Source organism: Toxotes jaculatrix, chromosome 18, assembly GCF_017976425.1.
Source record: "Toxotes jaculatrix isolate fToxJac2 chromosome 18, fToxJac2.pri, whole genome shotgun sequence".
NCBI lineage: Eukaryota > Metazoa > Chordata > Actinopteri > Toxotidae > Toxotes > Toxotes jaculatrix.
The window spans coordinates 5,926,415-5,938,486 of NC_054411.1; the positions used below are offsets into that span (position 1 = coordinate 5,926,415).

The 12,072-nt window shown below is 44.4% G+C and overlaps 1 protein-coding gene across 1 annotated transcript; it reads left to right on the plus strand.

Moving 5' to 3' along the window:
* Nucleotides 1-4,290: 4,290 nt before the first annotated feature.
* Nucleotides 4,291-12,072, plus strand: lfng (LFNG O-fucosylpeptide 3-beta-N-acetylglucosaminyltransferase). Its single transcript, XM_041063288.1, has 8 exons — nucleotides 4,291-4,826; nucleotides 9,011-9,059; nucleotides 9,273-9,375; nucleotides 9,462-9,615; nucleotides 9,717-9,802; nucleotides 10,005-10,170; nucleotides 10,268-10,353; nucleotides 10,456-12,072. The coding sequence occupies exons 1-8, from the start codon at nucleotides 4,410-4,412 to the stop codon at nucleotides 10,520-10,522; spliced, it is 1,128 nt and encodes a 375-aa protein (XP_040919222.1). The 5' UTR covers nucleotides 4,291-4,409; the 3' UTR covers nucleotides 10,523-12,072.

Below are 12,072 nucleotides of genomic sequence, written 5' to 3' on the forward strand. Positions count from 1 at the left end.
CTCAGTAACAGTCTTCCATAGCTCTCTTTCTAGGGGGAAAAAAAGCAGAAATTACACAATGTGTGCAACACCCACATAACACTCCCGCTCCCCGGAGTGTAACCTCAGCAGTTTTCCCACCAGAGCCTCTCTATCTGGAGTTCCACTCTGCCTGCCGTCCCGTGAGAGTCTGACACATCAGGCTGATCTGTCATTTTCACAGTATCAGATCCCACAGCCCTATTCTTCCACCATAATACACACACAGATCATATCTCTGCACCTCTTCATGTCCCACAACAGAGAAGCCCTCCCTGTAACACTGGTGAGAAAGCAGACAACAAATAGGAAACCATGCCACTCTCCCTCATCATTCATAATTTAGGCTGTCCAATCCATTTTTTTTTCTGTTTGGAGCCACAGTTGTGAGGCTGTGAAGACTAGACTAGATTAGAGTCCTCCCAATTTAATGTGTCAGTCATTTGATGTTCCCACAACAGCAAGAGGAGACACAATGAGAGAGTGCTGGGAAGCATTAGGCTGACAGAGTGGATGTAGGCCAGGAGCAGGGGGTGACGAGCAGGTCTGAACAGTTATGCAAATAGCTTGTGTTCGCCTGGTTATGGAGAGGACAGTGAAAGGGAACAATTATGATGGGGGGGGGGGGGGCACTTTAAAATAGGACATCAACCACCAGCCGTGAGTTTCCTGTTTTGGTTGGATCTGCTGTGTCGTGTCTTTCTCCTCTGCAGCAAAAATCTCCCTCGCTTCACTCAGAGCACAGAGTAGTTTGTTTATTTAGCCAAGAAACTGAGAATAAACTTCATTGCTACTGATACGTCCCCTAAAAAAAAAAAGAAGTCAACTAACTCCTCATGCATGATGTCCTGTGATTACAGAGAAGAACAAATCAGATTATGCACACCATTTCTGCAATGGCTCACGCATTTGACGTATTTAAATGAGAAAGAGCCTGATGAGAGGACACAACAATTAGAAGTACCTCAATGACTCTTTTCTTTGTCTGCTGGACCTCCCATTAGACATCCCAGCAAGGTAGCTACAGGCCACATACAAAAAGAGACTGGTTGGGAAAATGGCCTTTTACCTCAACACAAGGGACCTTTTCACTGGTTTTTTATTTCTTCTTTTTTGGTTCCACAACCACCACCTTCCTCCCTCTTAACATTTACATTATGATATGGAAATAACTCAAACTTGTCAACAGCCTTTAGAAGTCCTTTGAGTTAAGTATTTGTCCCATGAGTTTATTGAGCTATTAGTGGAAATATAAACCTGAAAGGTCTCCAGTGTATATCTAGTTTCCAGTAACAGTGAGTAGGTTTGTACAGTGTAGAGAAGTCCAAGCTGCTGTGAAAGGAAGGAGACTGGCATGTGACAAAAGCTGATCTGACTTAACAAGACTGATGTTTCTCAGTGGCTCGCAAATGATCACAAATAAAAGATGGTTTATTGAGCAGATTAGGTTCAACATGTCCAGGCTTGCCAGCGTGTAACTTGACATGTTAGCTCCTGGTTGTTGCTCTGGCAAAAATAAAGAAAATAAACAGTAAACAACAAAAAATTAATTAAATTCAATCAGCCAACAGTACACAAAACAGTTAAAACTATTTCTACGATGGCTTCCTGCATCATTAAAATGCTGCTTACAAATATATTTTGCATTATCAGTATTTGTCTCATTAGTAAATGAGACTAATACTGGTCTCACACCCTACTTTCTCAGTTCATTGTGTTTACCTGAAGCAGATCCATTCAGACCTATGGGAACTCTCTCTGCAGATCAATAAAAATGGGTCGTATTTATTTGTTTCTCCAGCAGCTGAAGCATTCTCAGCCCTGGTCCTCAGAGAGTTTCCTCTAATGTTGCGTGAGCAGGGAAACTGAAGCTGAGTTCTGAGGAGGACGCTCAGTCCCCTGGCTCTCACTTCTGGTGTGACCTGTATTCCCATCAGAGCTAGTGTGTCCACGATGGGAAAATAAACACAACTAAAGACCGATCCCACCAGCCCCGGCTCTCATCGACTGATCCGCACAGTCAGTGCAGTTTTATTCCATGTGTACTTTTTTAAAGCTCTTGTTCACATTTAAACAGTGGCAGTCAATACTAATCTTCATTGTGGTTGGCTTTGTTTACATTATTATGAAAAACAACAACCATGATTTGTCTTAACATGTATTAAAGACAGCCCGCGGTAAAGGGGAAAGATGTTTTTAATCCAAGATTCTGAATTTAGTGTGAAGGAGATCTAAAACCTTGCACAGGAGCATCTGAGATTATAACGTGAAAAGCTGGAATTCAGTAGACACACATTTAAATCCGTCACTAATAAACAAAAAGCTCCAGGGGACAGAAACATCCAGGGAACCATCCCGAGCAACATTAAACAAACTGAAGTACAAAATAAATGGAAACATTATGACTTAAAAAGACTGATGTGGCTTTGGGCTAATGTCTTCCACGTTGTGTTGGGGTTCTAGATCTACACATACAATGCAGAGTATCAAGTTGTAGCTGACGTCTTCCAGAGCTGGGTGTGCACATGTGTTTTCAGTTTTTGTGGTTGTGTATCAGCCAACAAAAAGAGATACTCAGTGCTGCAATGATACTTTTTGGACAGTTGTGGGATGCTGGACTTTGGTATTCATGTAATACCACTGCACTGAGCGTGTACTGGGATTCTTTACCTGCTGTATCACGTGTAATCATCGCTCTAAAAGCAGGAACCACAAATAGCAGGTCTTACATTTTACCATTGAACTGAGGCTTCTCCGGCCGCTCAGATCCCCCAACATGCTGATACGATCAGGGGGAAAAATCAAACACACTGTGGTGTTTAATAGAGGGTTTGTGGGCAGTGTGGTGAGGAAGTGGGCTTGTCTTAAGAAACTGGATTTAATCTCTGGTATTCGGTGGTAATGCTTGGTGGAGGAGGGGGTCCAAAGATGATGGTTGATTTAAAAAGAGACAAGAAAGTGTTTTTTCTAAAGGGAGCACAAAGCCGAAATAAAGTTTGAACAGAGAAGGAGGCTAGAGCTAACACAAACTTTACTCTTTACTAAATGGCAGAAAGAGGCGGTTAATCGAAGAAGAATGAAGGCCACAGAGACAACCCCCTGTGCCTGGTTTCTTATACTTGCTTTTAAACGCCTTTCTATGCACACTTTTAAAAGGTGAACAAAGGGTCCTGTCAGAAGCAACAAAGCAGAGACGTGACTTATGTCCAGTGTGTCCTGGAATTAAAACGAATACAACACCTGCAGTGAAAAAGAAGTTTTTTTCTCGTGCAAATGATTTGGAAAGATGCATTTCTAGTTCCTGCGCGTAAAGACAGAGGAGTTAACCACAGAGAAGAGGGATGTGTTGAAAATGTATCACAGCCACGAAGAGTGTGACTTAGCCGTTCCCTCATACACCTTAAAGGACAACTCTGACAATTTGGGAGTTTGTCCTAAAGCTGAACTTGCCCAGTATCTGGATTGGAACCAAAGTTATCAATGTGACTATCTCTGATAATTGTGCCTGACTTACCTGTTTATCTTCTAACTTTGGAAATTGTTAATATTCTTACAATAACATTCTGTGTAACAAAAGACTGAGATGATTTTGGCTCCAGTTTTGCACCAAAGTAAAACTGGACATCTGTGTGATACCAAAGTGTCTAAACACGGTGGTTGCTGGGAGTTGGGTGTTTCTGAGGCGCCAGCAGCTGCGTGTTGGTCTAAATGGAACTCATGTCTTTTGGTCTGCGTCCCAGCACCAGACGGCACTCAGTTGTGAGAGCCAGAATTTGAATAACAAGTGTTCAGGAATGGCCAACTGTTTAGAGTCCTCACAAGGTCAGTGAAGAACAATAGAGCCTGTTTCTCTGGTGAACACCCGGCTCACACTCGGCTGAGTTTAAATAACTTCACCTTGAAAAAAAAAAAAAAGAAAAGAAATGGAGAGGAATGAGTCTGAGCAGGAGAATAAACGTTTTACAAAATGAGTCAGGGTTTTGCGTGAATGATGCAGTTTGTCTCCAGGTGCAGACTGAAACACACCTTTCCTCGTGACCACCTGCAGCTTTGTTTTCTTTGGGTCAAACTTTAACTTGTATTATCTGTAAAAGCCAAATTGAACTCTGCAGGGGACACATGCACACGCGCGCGCACTGAGCTTTAACCACGCCCCGTTGCTACATCACTGATAACCATGCTGCATTCAAGGACCTCCCACGAGGCGTGGCCAGCATGCAAGCTTATATATCATCCCTCGTAACAATTCACACACTTGCTGTTCAGCTATGATTTCTGAAGGACCATTCATTTATCCTTTTGTGTTTTATTGATAAAAAAAAAATACCATATGGACTTTGCCTTGGAGATTCGCGCCGCTTCCTAGTTTTTAGTCGTTTTTAGGCTTAATCATGTTGAAGAATAACGGAAAGAAGACAGCTATCACTGTAGCCAGCACTGCATGTCTCTGCCTGCTGCTGCTCCTGGTCGCTGTGCAGCATCACCGGGTCCAGGTGGATGAGGAGACGGGCGGAGAGGACGCCGAGACGCGCGCTCTTCTCCAAGATGCTGCGCAGGAAGACGAGCAGGACGCACCACCCGGGGGCGCGCAGGTTAAGAAAGGATTCTCGGCTTACTTCACCAAACTTACCCGCGGACGGAGGGAGGTGGAGAAGCCCGCACGCTCCTCGGCGTCTGCCGCTGAGCCGCCACCAGCTGAGGACATCAGCGCCGATGACATCTTCATCGCTGTGAAGACCACCAAGAAGTTCCACCGGTCCAGACTGAATCTACTTCTGGACACGTGGATCTCAAGGAACATGCAACAGGTAAAGGAAAAGTGCAAAATTAATTCTTGAAATTGTTCATGTATTATTCATTCTCATTCATTCATTCGTTCTTTATCAGCTCTTTATCAAATAGGCTGCTGTGTATGCACAAGCTGGAAAATGAGACTTAAAGGGGGACGATCTGCTTGTTTGTGGGCTGATATCATTGTTACTGAGCCTGTACACAGCTGAACAATAAGCCAGAGTACACATGCAGGTGATGCCTGTTTGATGGCTGCTTACAGTGCTGTATTGTTCCCCTTGTCACCAGATGCCACTGTGAAACAGCCACATGGCCCCTGTTAACCATGCTGAATTTCCTCGGCTCTGTCACTTTTTATTCTCCTCTGACTGATGTCCCTGAGAACGGAGGGAGCAGTATCAGGACTCCCTCTTCTCCCTCTTTCAGCCCCCCTCTCTCCCCACTCTCTATTATCCCTCCTCTTTTTGGGTGTCCCTGTGAATGCCCCTGGTGCAATGGATGCTTCACAGCACCGAGTCCAGCGCTGTCCCCCTTCCAGGACTAACAAAGCGTCTTTCTGAAGGGGGAAGAAAAGCTTTCCCAGCCCCTTGTCTCCCCTCTCTCCATGGGAACATGGGAACTGAGTCTGGGTCAAGCTTACTGGAGGGATGGGAAAACGGGGGCTTCGTTAAGGGGATGCCTGGGACAAAGGGGTGCATCTATAGGCAAGTTTGTGCTGGGAAGTAGCACGCTGAGTATGAATATGTGGTCTTGAGAACCAAGCTTCTTTAGGGGTGCACACAAGGTTATGGTGTGTAGACTGTAAACTTTGGCTAGTCAAAGTGATTTTATCCTGAGCCTAGAGGTGTCACATGTGCTTTTCCAAAAGTCTTTTTAATTTGCCTCGGGCATTGTCACACACACTTTTTCAAACCATGTCTCTCTCTTTAATCTGAAGCACCAGGAAAGTCTGGGGAGAGGTTTCCTCTCTTGAGATGTGTTTGATGTCAGGAGGATTGTGATAATAATGATAATGATAATAATACTAATAGGCTGTCACAGCCCCTTAAACAGAGATCATCCACATAGCTCAAGTTAATGTCCGAACCAGGCTCTATCATCTGCTTGTATGCGAACTGATCGTGCTAATTGGTTGTAATTACTGTGCTGGATGATGTTAGTTAACCCATCCGGCAGAGTTAACAGCAGGGCTTATAGGCAGGCAGCTGGTCTGTGAGTGTGCGGACAAAAAGGACAGACTGAGCACCACAATGCAGGAGGGAGTTCCTGGAGACAGGGTGCCAGGTGGTGGGGAGAGACAGAACAAAGGACGGCCTTAATGCCAGCCATATGATGCTCTGAGTTCCCACCGTGTACATATGGCCATCCTCCGTGTTCAGGTTTGATTCTCACGCTCAGCTGATGAACATCTGCGGAGCTTGGATCAGTTTTATAGCTGTAGACACAAGGGATGAAAGCAAGAAGATATTAGAAGACTTTTTTTTATTTCTTTGCTGTTACTTCTCTGCTCAAAGTGAGATTCCCTTCCTCTTTATGCAGATGGAGTTGCTGTTTACTTGTAGAACAGGGAGGGAAGATTATCTCTGTGATATCTGTGTTGACACAATAGGGCCAGTGGCCTTCTTAATCTTTGATCCAGTTCACAGGATAAATAGGATTTTTTGTAAATCCAACCAGTTAGCATCTAGGTAAATGGATACCCTTTGTGGCTAATAAATGCCAAACCCAATAGGTAACCATGGACCGGTGCTTTTTAAACAGAAAGTCTCCTTTTCGGCTTTTTTAAAATAAGTACCCTTTCCTGTTTTCTATTATTTGCCCATTCTTCACACTGGAACAATATAGCATCATACTGGGAGAGGGGGCTTAAAACAAAGGAATAAAATGGATCACAGTGTTTCCTTCTCCACACAATCAGAACCGCCAGTTTAAAGTTTAAATCTTACAAGTCCAGAGGCTGTAGACCCCTCCTTCTTCTTCTCCTTTTGTAAAAGTGGCACGTAGTAGCCCCCTTTATCAAAGCCTAAATTCATTTTTGCGAGTATCTGGACAGCTGGCATTAACATCTTTGTGGTGGTGTGCCATGCATTCCTGTCTTAAGAGTATGATAATTAGCCAGCACTCAAACAAAGAGCGCTTTTAGCATTTAGAAAAAAAAAAAAACACTTGGCGCTGTATCTGAGAGAATTAAATGGCTGCACATTGAAGTAGTAAAGTACAAGTGGTCAGAAAGAGAGCGGGCGTCATTCAAGAGGACAAACCTGTGTCTGTTGTTCTAGGAGATAACATTTTGTGCACTTTACATGCCGTTTACCTAATCTTTTACTACTTTGTCCCCATGTGAGCCGTTTTCCAAGTCATTTGTCCTGATAAAAAAGTGCTGAAAATGCCTTGAATGTCTGGGGCAGAGGGGGGAAGCAGTCAGGGTGGAGGTGGTTGATGGAAGGAGGGGAGCATGATGCCCTTCCTTCCGGTGGAGCTGGAGACAGCCAGCCAGGCACCACGTTCAGCTCAGACAGGGCCGTGCCAGGCCTTCCTGTGGTCGAGACTGGAGCCTCCCCCCTCTCTTTGCTCTCATCTCCTTCTTCTCCTCACCCAATGCCCTCTCGCCTCTTATCTCTGCTTCACACAGCCATTTTCTCTCTTTTTTTTCCAGTATGAATTAGTATTCCCTGAAAGTAACTGTTCTTTTAAGTTTCAGTTAAGAAACAAAGACAGAAAAAAAAAACCTTCCCCGGGAGGTTTCTCTTTAGTTAACTCCTGCAGCTGTATGCAAATGCTGGCAAACATATTTAGAATTTACCCAGTGGAGACTTTACCCAGCATGAAAACTCACAGCATTGTTCTATTCAAGAGGCTCCGGCCGTGTATGTGGCCCAGAGGGGGGAGGAGGAGGAGGAGGGGGCAGGAGGGGGGGTGAAGAGGGGGTGAATGGCCACACACGGTTTTCGATTTACTAATCAGTAGTGAGATTCCACCCCGCTCCTCCACCCCCCCTCCCCTCTCCACCACCTCCCTCTCTTTCTGTCAGTGCCCTGGCAGCTCTGGCAGCTGCCTCAGTGATTAGGCTGTCTATTCAACGGGCTTTAAAGCAAACAGCGCCAGCCTCTGATCCCTTCACCAGTGAAACCACCACCCTTCCTTAAACAAATACAGGATCGTGGCTTGAACATCGGGCAACATCTGCTCAGAGTTTGTTCCACAAACAGTTCAAGCAGCTTTTTCCGTGCAGAAGAAAACTGGAGTTGAAAGATGTGTCGTTTCATTCTAGTAACGTCAGCGGCCTTTTTATAGATGCAGATCATGATCATCTCAGTTGCTCGGCCGCAGGGTAGGAAACTTGCAGGTACGTGGGCTATAGCAGTTGTCGGTGAGGGTTAAGGCACCACGACCTGGCATGTAGAGACACGTGGCGTGCATAAGGCAGCGTGGTGTTCGGCAGGTGCTGCCTCACCTGAGGTGAAGAGTAAACAGACCACTGGCGGTTACAAAGCCTGGGGCCGGCAGCCTTTTCATCATCACTATTCACCAGCTTGCACCTGCTCAGTGTTAGCTATCACAAAGAGGAGTCTAATCTTCCCCTGCGTCTTTAAAGTGTGTTCCTGTAAGGTGCCCTTTGTTGTTAACTCCTTTTATGACTAACTGCTACATTTAACAAGCGCCTGCCGTCCCATGGTTTGATTCTTCTGACCTGTTGAATCTGTCAGTCATACAGCAGCGAGGACAAAGTGAACCGTGTTGGCGGTTTATCAGATCTGCGTTGACTGTAACATTTTTGTGCTACCGTTTTAGCTGTATTCAACACGTTGAGGCTCGGCGGCAGGTCCAGCAGAGTGCACGGGCTCAGCCGGGGGATGGGATACATGAATGGGGTGTGCGTGGGGGCGGACAGTCTGCCTCCTCCTTTGTTCTATGTCTGGGATGCTTCGGGGCGGCTGCATAGTTGCCATGGAGAGAGTGAAACGCAGGACAAAAGGCCTTTATTAGAGCAGGGGGTTGTTTAACTCAGTGCGTTTTCCACTGCATAAAAGACATGTTGATTGATGCTAATCACACCAGGTTTCATAGGAGGAAGAGGGGACGCACTGTTGAATTTGATCGTGTGACCGCTTCACATGATCAGCTTGACCAAAGTGGTTTTGATTTACTGGGTTTAAAGCGGCACGTCCACTTATGTGTGATTTCCTTTGTTTGTTTACAGACTTATATCTTCACAGATGGAGAAGATGAGGAGCTAAAAAAGAAAATTGGTAAGTTTTATGAGGGGAATTTCATCTTGGGAACAGAGATGCACTTTGTTTTATTGGAAAAGGGGCCAACTCTGAATTTATGAGAGACCAAATTATATTTTGAAGGTCATAAAAATTCTGCTTTGAGGGTTTTGCTTCTGTGAACGATGGTATTTAAACACATAGAGCCTCCATTGATGATGCCATCTCTGTTGCTTTTCACTGTTGCCACAGGGAGTCATGCAATCAACACCAACTGCTCTGCAGCTCATAGCCGACAAGCTCTGTCTTGCAAGATGGCGGTGGAATATGACAAGTTCATTGAGTCTGGGAAAAAGTAAGTATGACTTTCTGATTGATAGTAATTTTTGCATTAGTCTGAATATCTCAGGATCTAATTATTCTTCTGATTCTGCTTCTCAGGTGGTTCTGTCATGTTGATGATGACAACTACGTGAATGTTCGGACTCTGGTGAAGCACTTGTCCCAGTACCCCCACACCCAGGACATGTACATTGGTAAACCCAGCCTGGACCGGCCCATAGAGGCCACAGAGCGGCTGGGGGACAATAAAATGGTGTGTGGAAGATTCTTATTTTTATGACTGTAATATTTCAAGGTCATTCTTATTTGTCAGACAAAACCCGTATCAACACACTTCTCTGTCTCCTCTTATAGAAACCAGTCAACTTCTGGTTTGCTACTGGGGGAGCAGGCTTCTGCGTGAGCCGGGGTCTGGCACTGAAGATGAGCCCGTGGGCCAGGTAAGATCCACTTACACACTTACACACACTCTGTAAAAATACTTTAGCACAGAGACTTCACATTTGTAACTATGAAAATAGCAAAAAAATGCCTCAGTAGTCAAACAAATAGCACATTTTGGAAAATAAGACATACCTGAAAAGCGATGTAGCTGTCACACCAGCGCTGACCAGGCGTCTGTTTGTTTTCTTGTCTTTCCAGTGGCGGCCACTTCATGAACACAGCAGAGAAAATCCGTCTGCCCGACGACTGCACCATTGGCTACATCATCGAGTCGGTTCTTGGGGTTCCGCTGACCCGCAGCAACCTGTTCCACTCCCACCTGGAGAACCTGCAACAGGTGTCGAGATCTGAGATTCACAAGCAGGTGAGAAACTTATCTTTTTCACAGCCTTTGGTGCTCTAGAACCAGTGTGAGTGTGGTGTTTTTGCTGTGTTGCTTACGTTTTTGTTTTATCTTCCAGATCACTCTCAGTTATGGGATGTTTGAAAACAAGAGCAATATCATCAACTTGAAAGGGGCTTTTCCTGTGGAGGAGGATCCATCCAGGTGAGAGATCTGTCTGTATTTAATGACATGACACAGATTTAATCTCAGTTTCAAGACTTTTCCACTAATCAAACTCCTAACCGTCTCTTCTCTTTCTTCCAGGTTCAAGTCTGTGCACTGTCTCCTGTACCCAGACACCCCGTGGTGTCCTCCTCAGGTTGCCTATTAGGGCGACCGCTCCTTTCTCATCCTCGTCCCCGTCGTGCCTCGGTATCTGAAAGGCTCAAGGGGACCAGTGTTCGGTATTAGACCGTGCGGCTGCTGTATTGTTGCTGCAGTGGTGCACGGTCTTTAGTAGTTTTACTGGGCTGCTGTGCGGCCCGCCATGGGACTATTTCTTCCTGTTCGGAGTAAGGACCTCCCCCCATAATGCTCGGGCGGAGGACCCCAGCTCTCGGCAGGAAGTGGCTTTCAGCGTTAAGCTTTGCAGGCAATCAGTTGAGCTTTGTGATGTATATGTTGCTTGTAAATGTATCTGCAATTCTCATAGAATGTATTGTCATATATTCAAGCCTTTTTGCCAGCTTTACATTAACACCTTTCTTCTTGTTTTAGCTTTCAGACATGTAATTGGCCTTTTTGTTTAGATCTTTTAATTCAGATGACTCCGGACAAACGCTCTAATATGAAGGTGTTGTTCTGCTTTTTCGGTTAACAGTGTTATTTCTCCCACAAACCTGAGCTGGCAGTAGGCAGATTTCCAAAAGCATCCTTTGGTGACCTAATCTGAGGTATATCAGGACAAAGCACTTTTTGATATTTCTTTGGTGAACCGACCTAATTTACATCCTCTAATGATATGCCTCAGATTTGTGTCCAAACTAACAAAAAAAAAGAATATTAACCCCTCAAAATCTCAATATCTATTCATTCTTATGTATTTAATAACGCTCCTTGCATTTGCTACAATCAGGGAAAAATAATGAGTGGAAGAGATTTTGAGTTGGGGTTCCAATCAGCTTTTGAATTGCTTTGAAAAGATTTTTTTTTTTTTTTTTTTTTAATATTTTTAATTTTGTTTGAAATTTGCACAGCTGAGTTTCAAATGAGCTGATGTTTGCTCCTGAGAAGATGCTCACCTCCAAAGGTTCAGCAGGGTGATATTACTAACTTTAATCTTGGAACAAAGAACCCAAAATAGCAAAGAAAGAGCAGTTTGAGCTATGGAATCGAAATAATAACCACATGTGTAATCTGAGCCACAGTCTATAATAGTTTGCACAAAAGACTGATGAGCCTCTCTGTTATTATTACTATTATTCTTAACACGAATGTTCTATATTTACACATAATATTGGCTGGTTACTGTTGAGGCCTGTGAGGTGAGGACTTAACAAGAGCAACATCAGCATTTCCACATGGAGGAGTTTGTTCCCTCTGTGTTGTCTCTCACCCATATTGGGTTTCGCTGTACATCTTGATTGCAGTATCGTGTACTGTGCCTTTTTGTTTAAATGCGTAGTTATTGCATACTGTATGTTTAGAATGTAATTTCCCCCCATTTTGTGGTTTACATACGCTTTTAATGACCTGGACATGATTTTTTTGTACTGCTTTGAACTGTGTGACTAAATGACTGTGGTGTTTATTCTCCAGTATCTGGAGCGTTCGAACAGTTCATTCCCAATACTGGCTTCTCAGGGATTATGAGCTGATCATGGTATCAACTACCATGGGACCCACGGTGGGACCTAAAAACCGAATAAAAGTGCATAACCA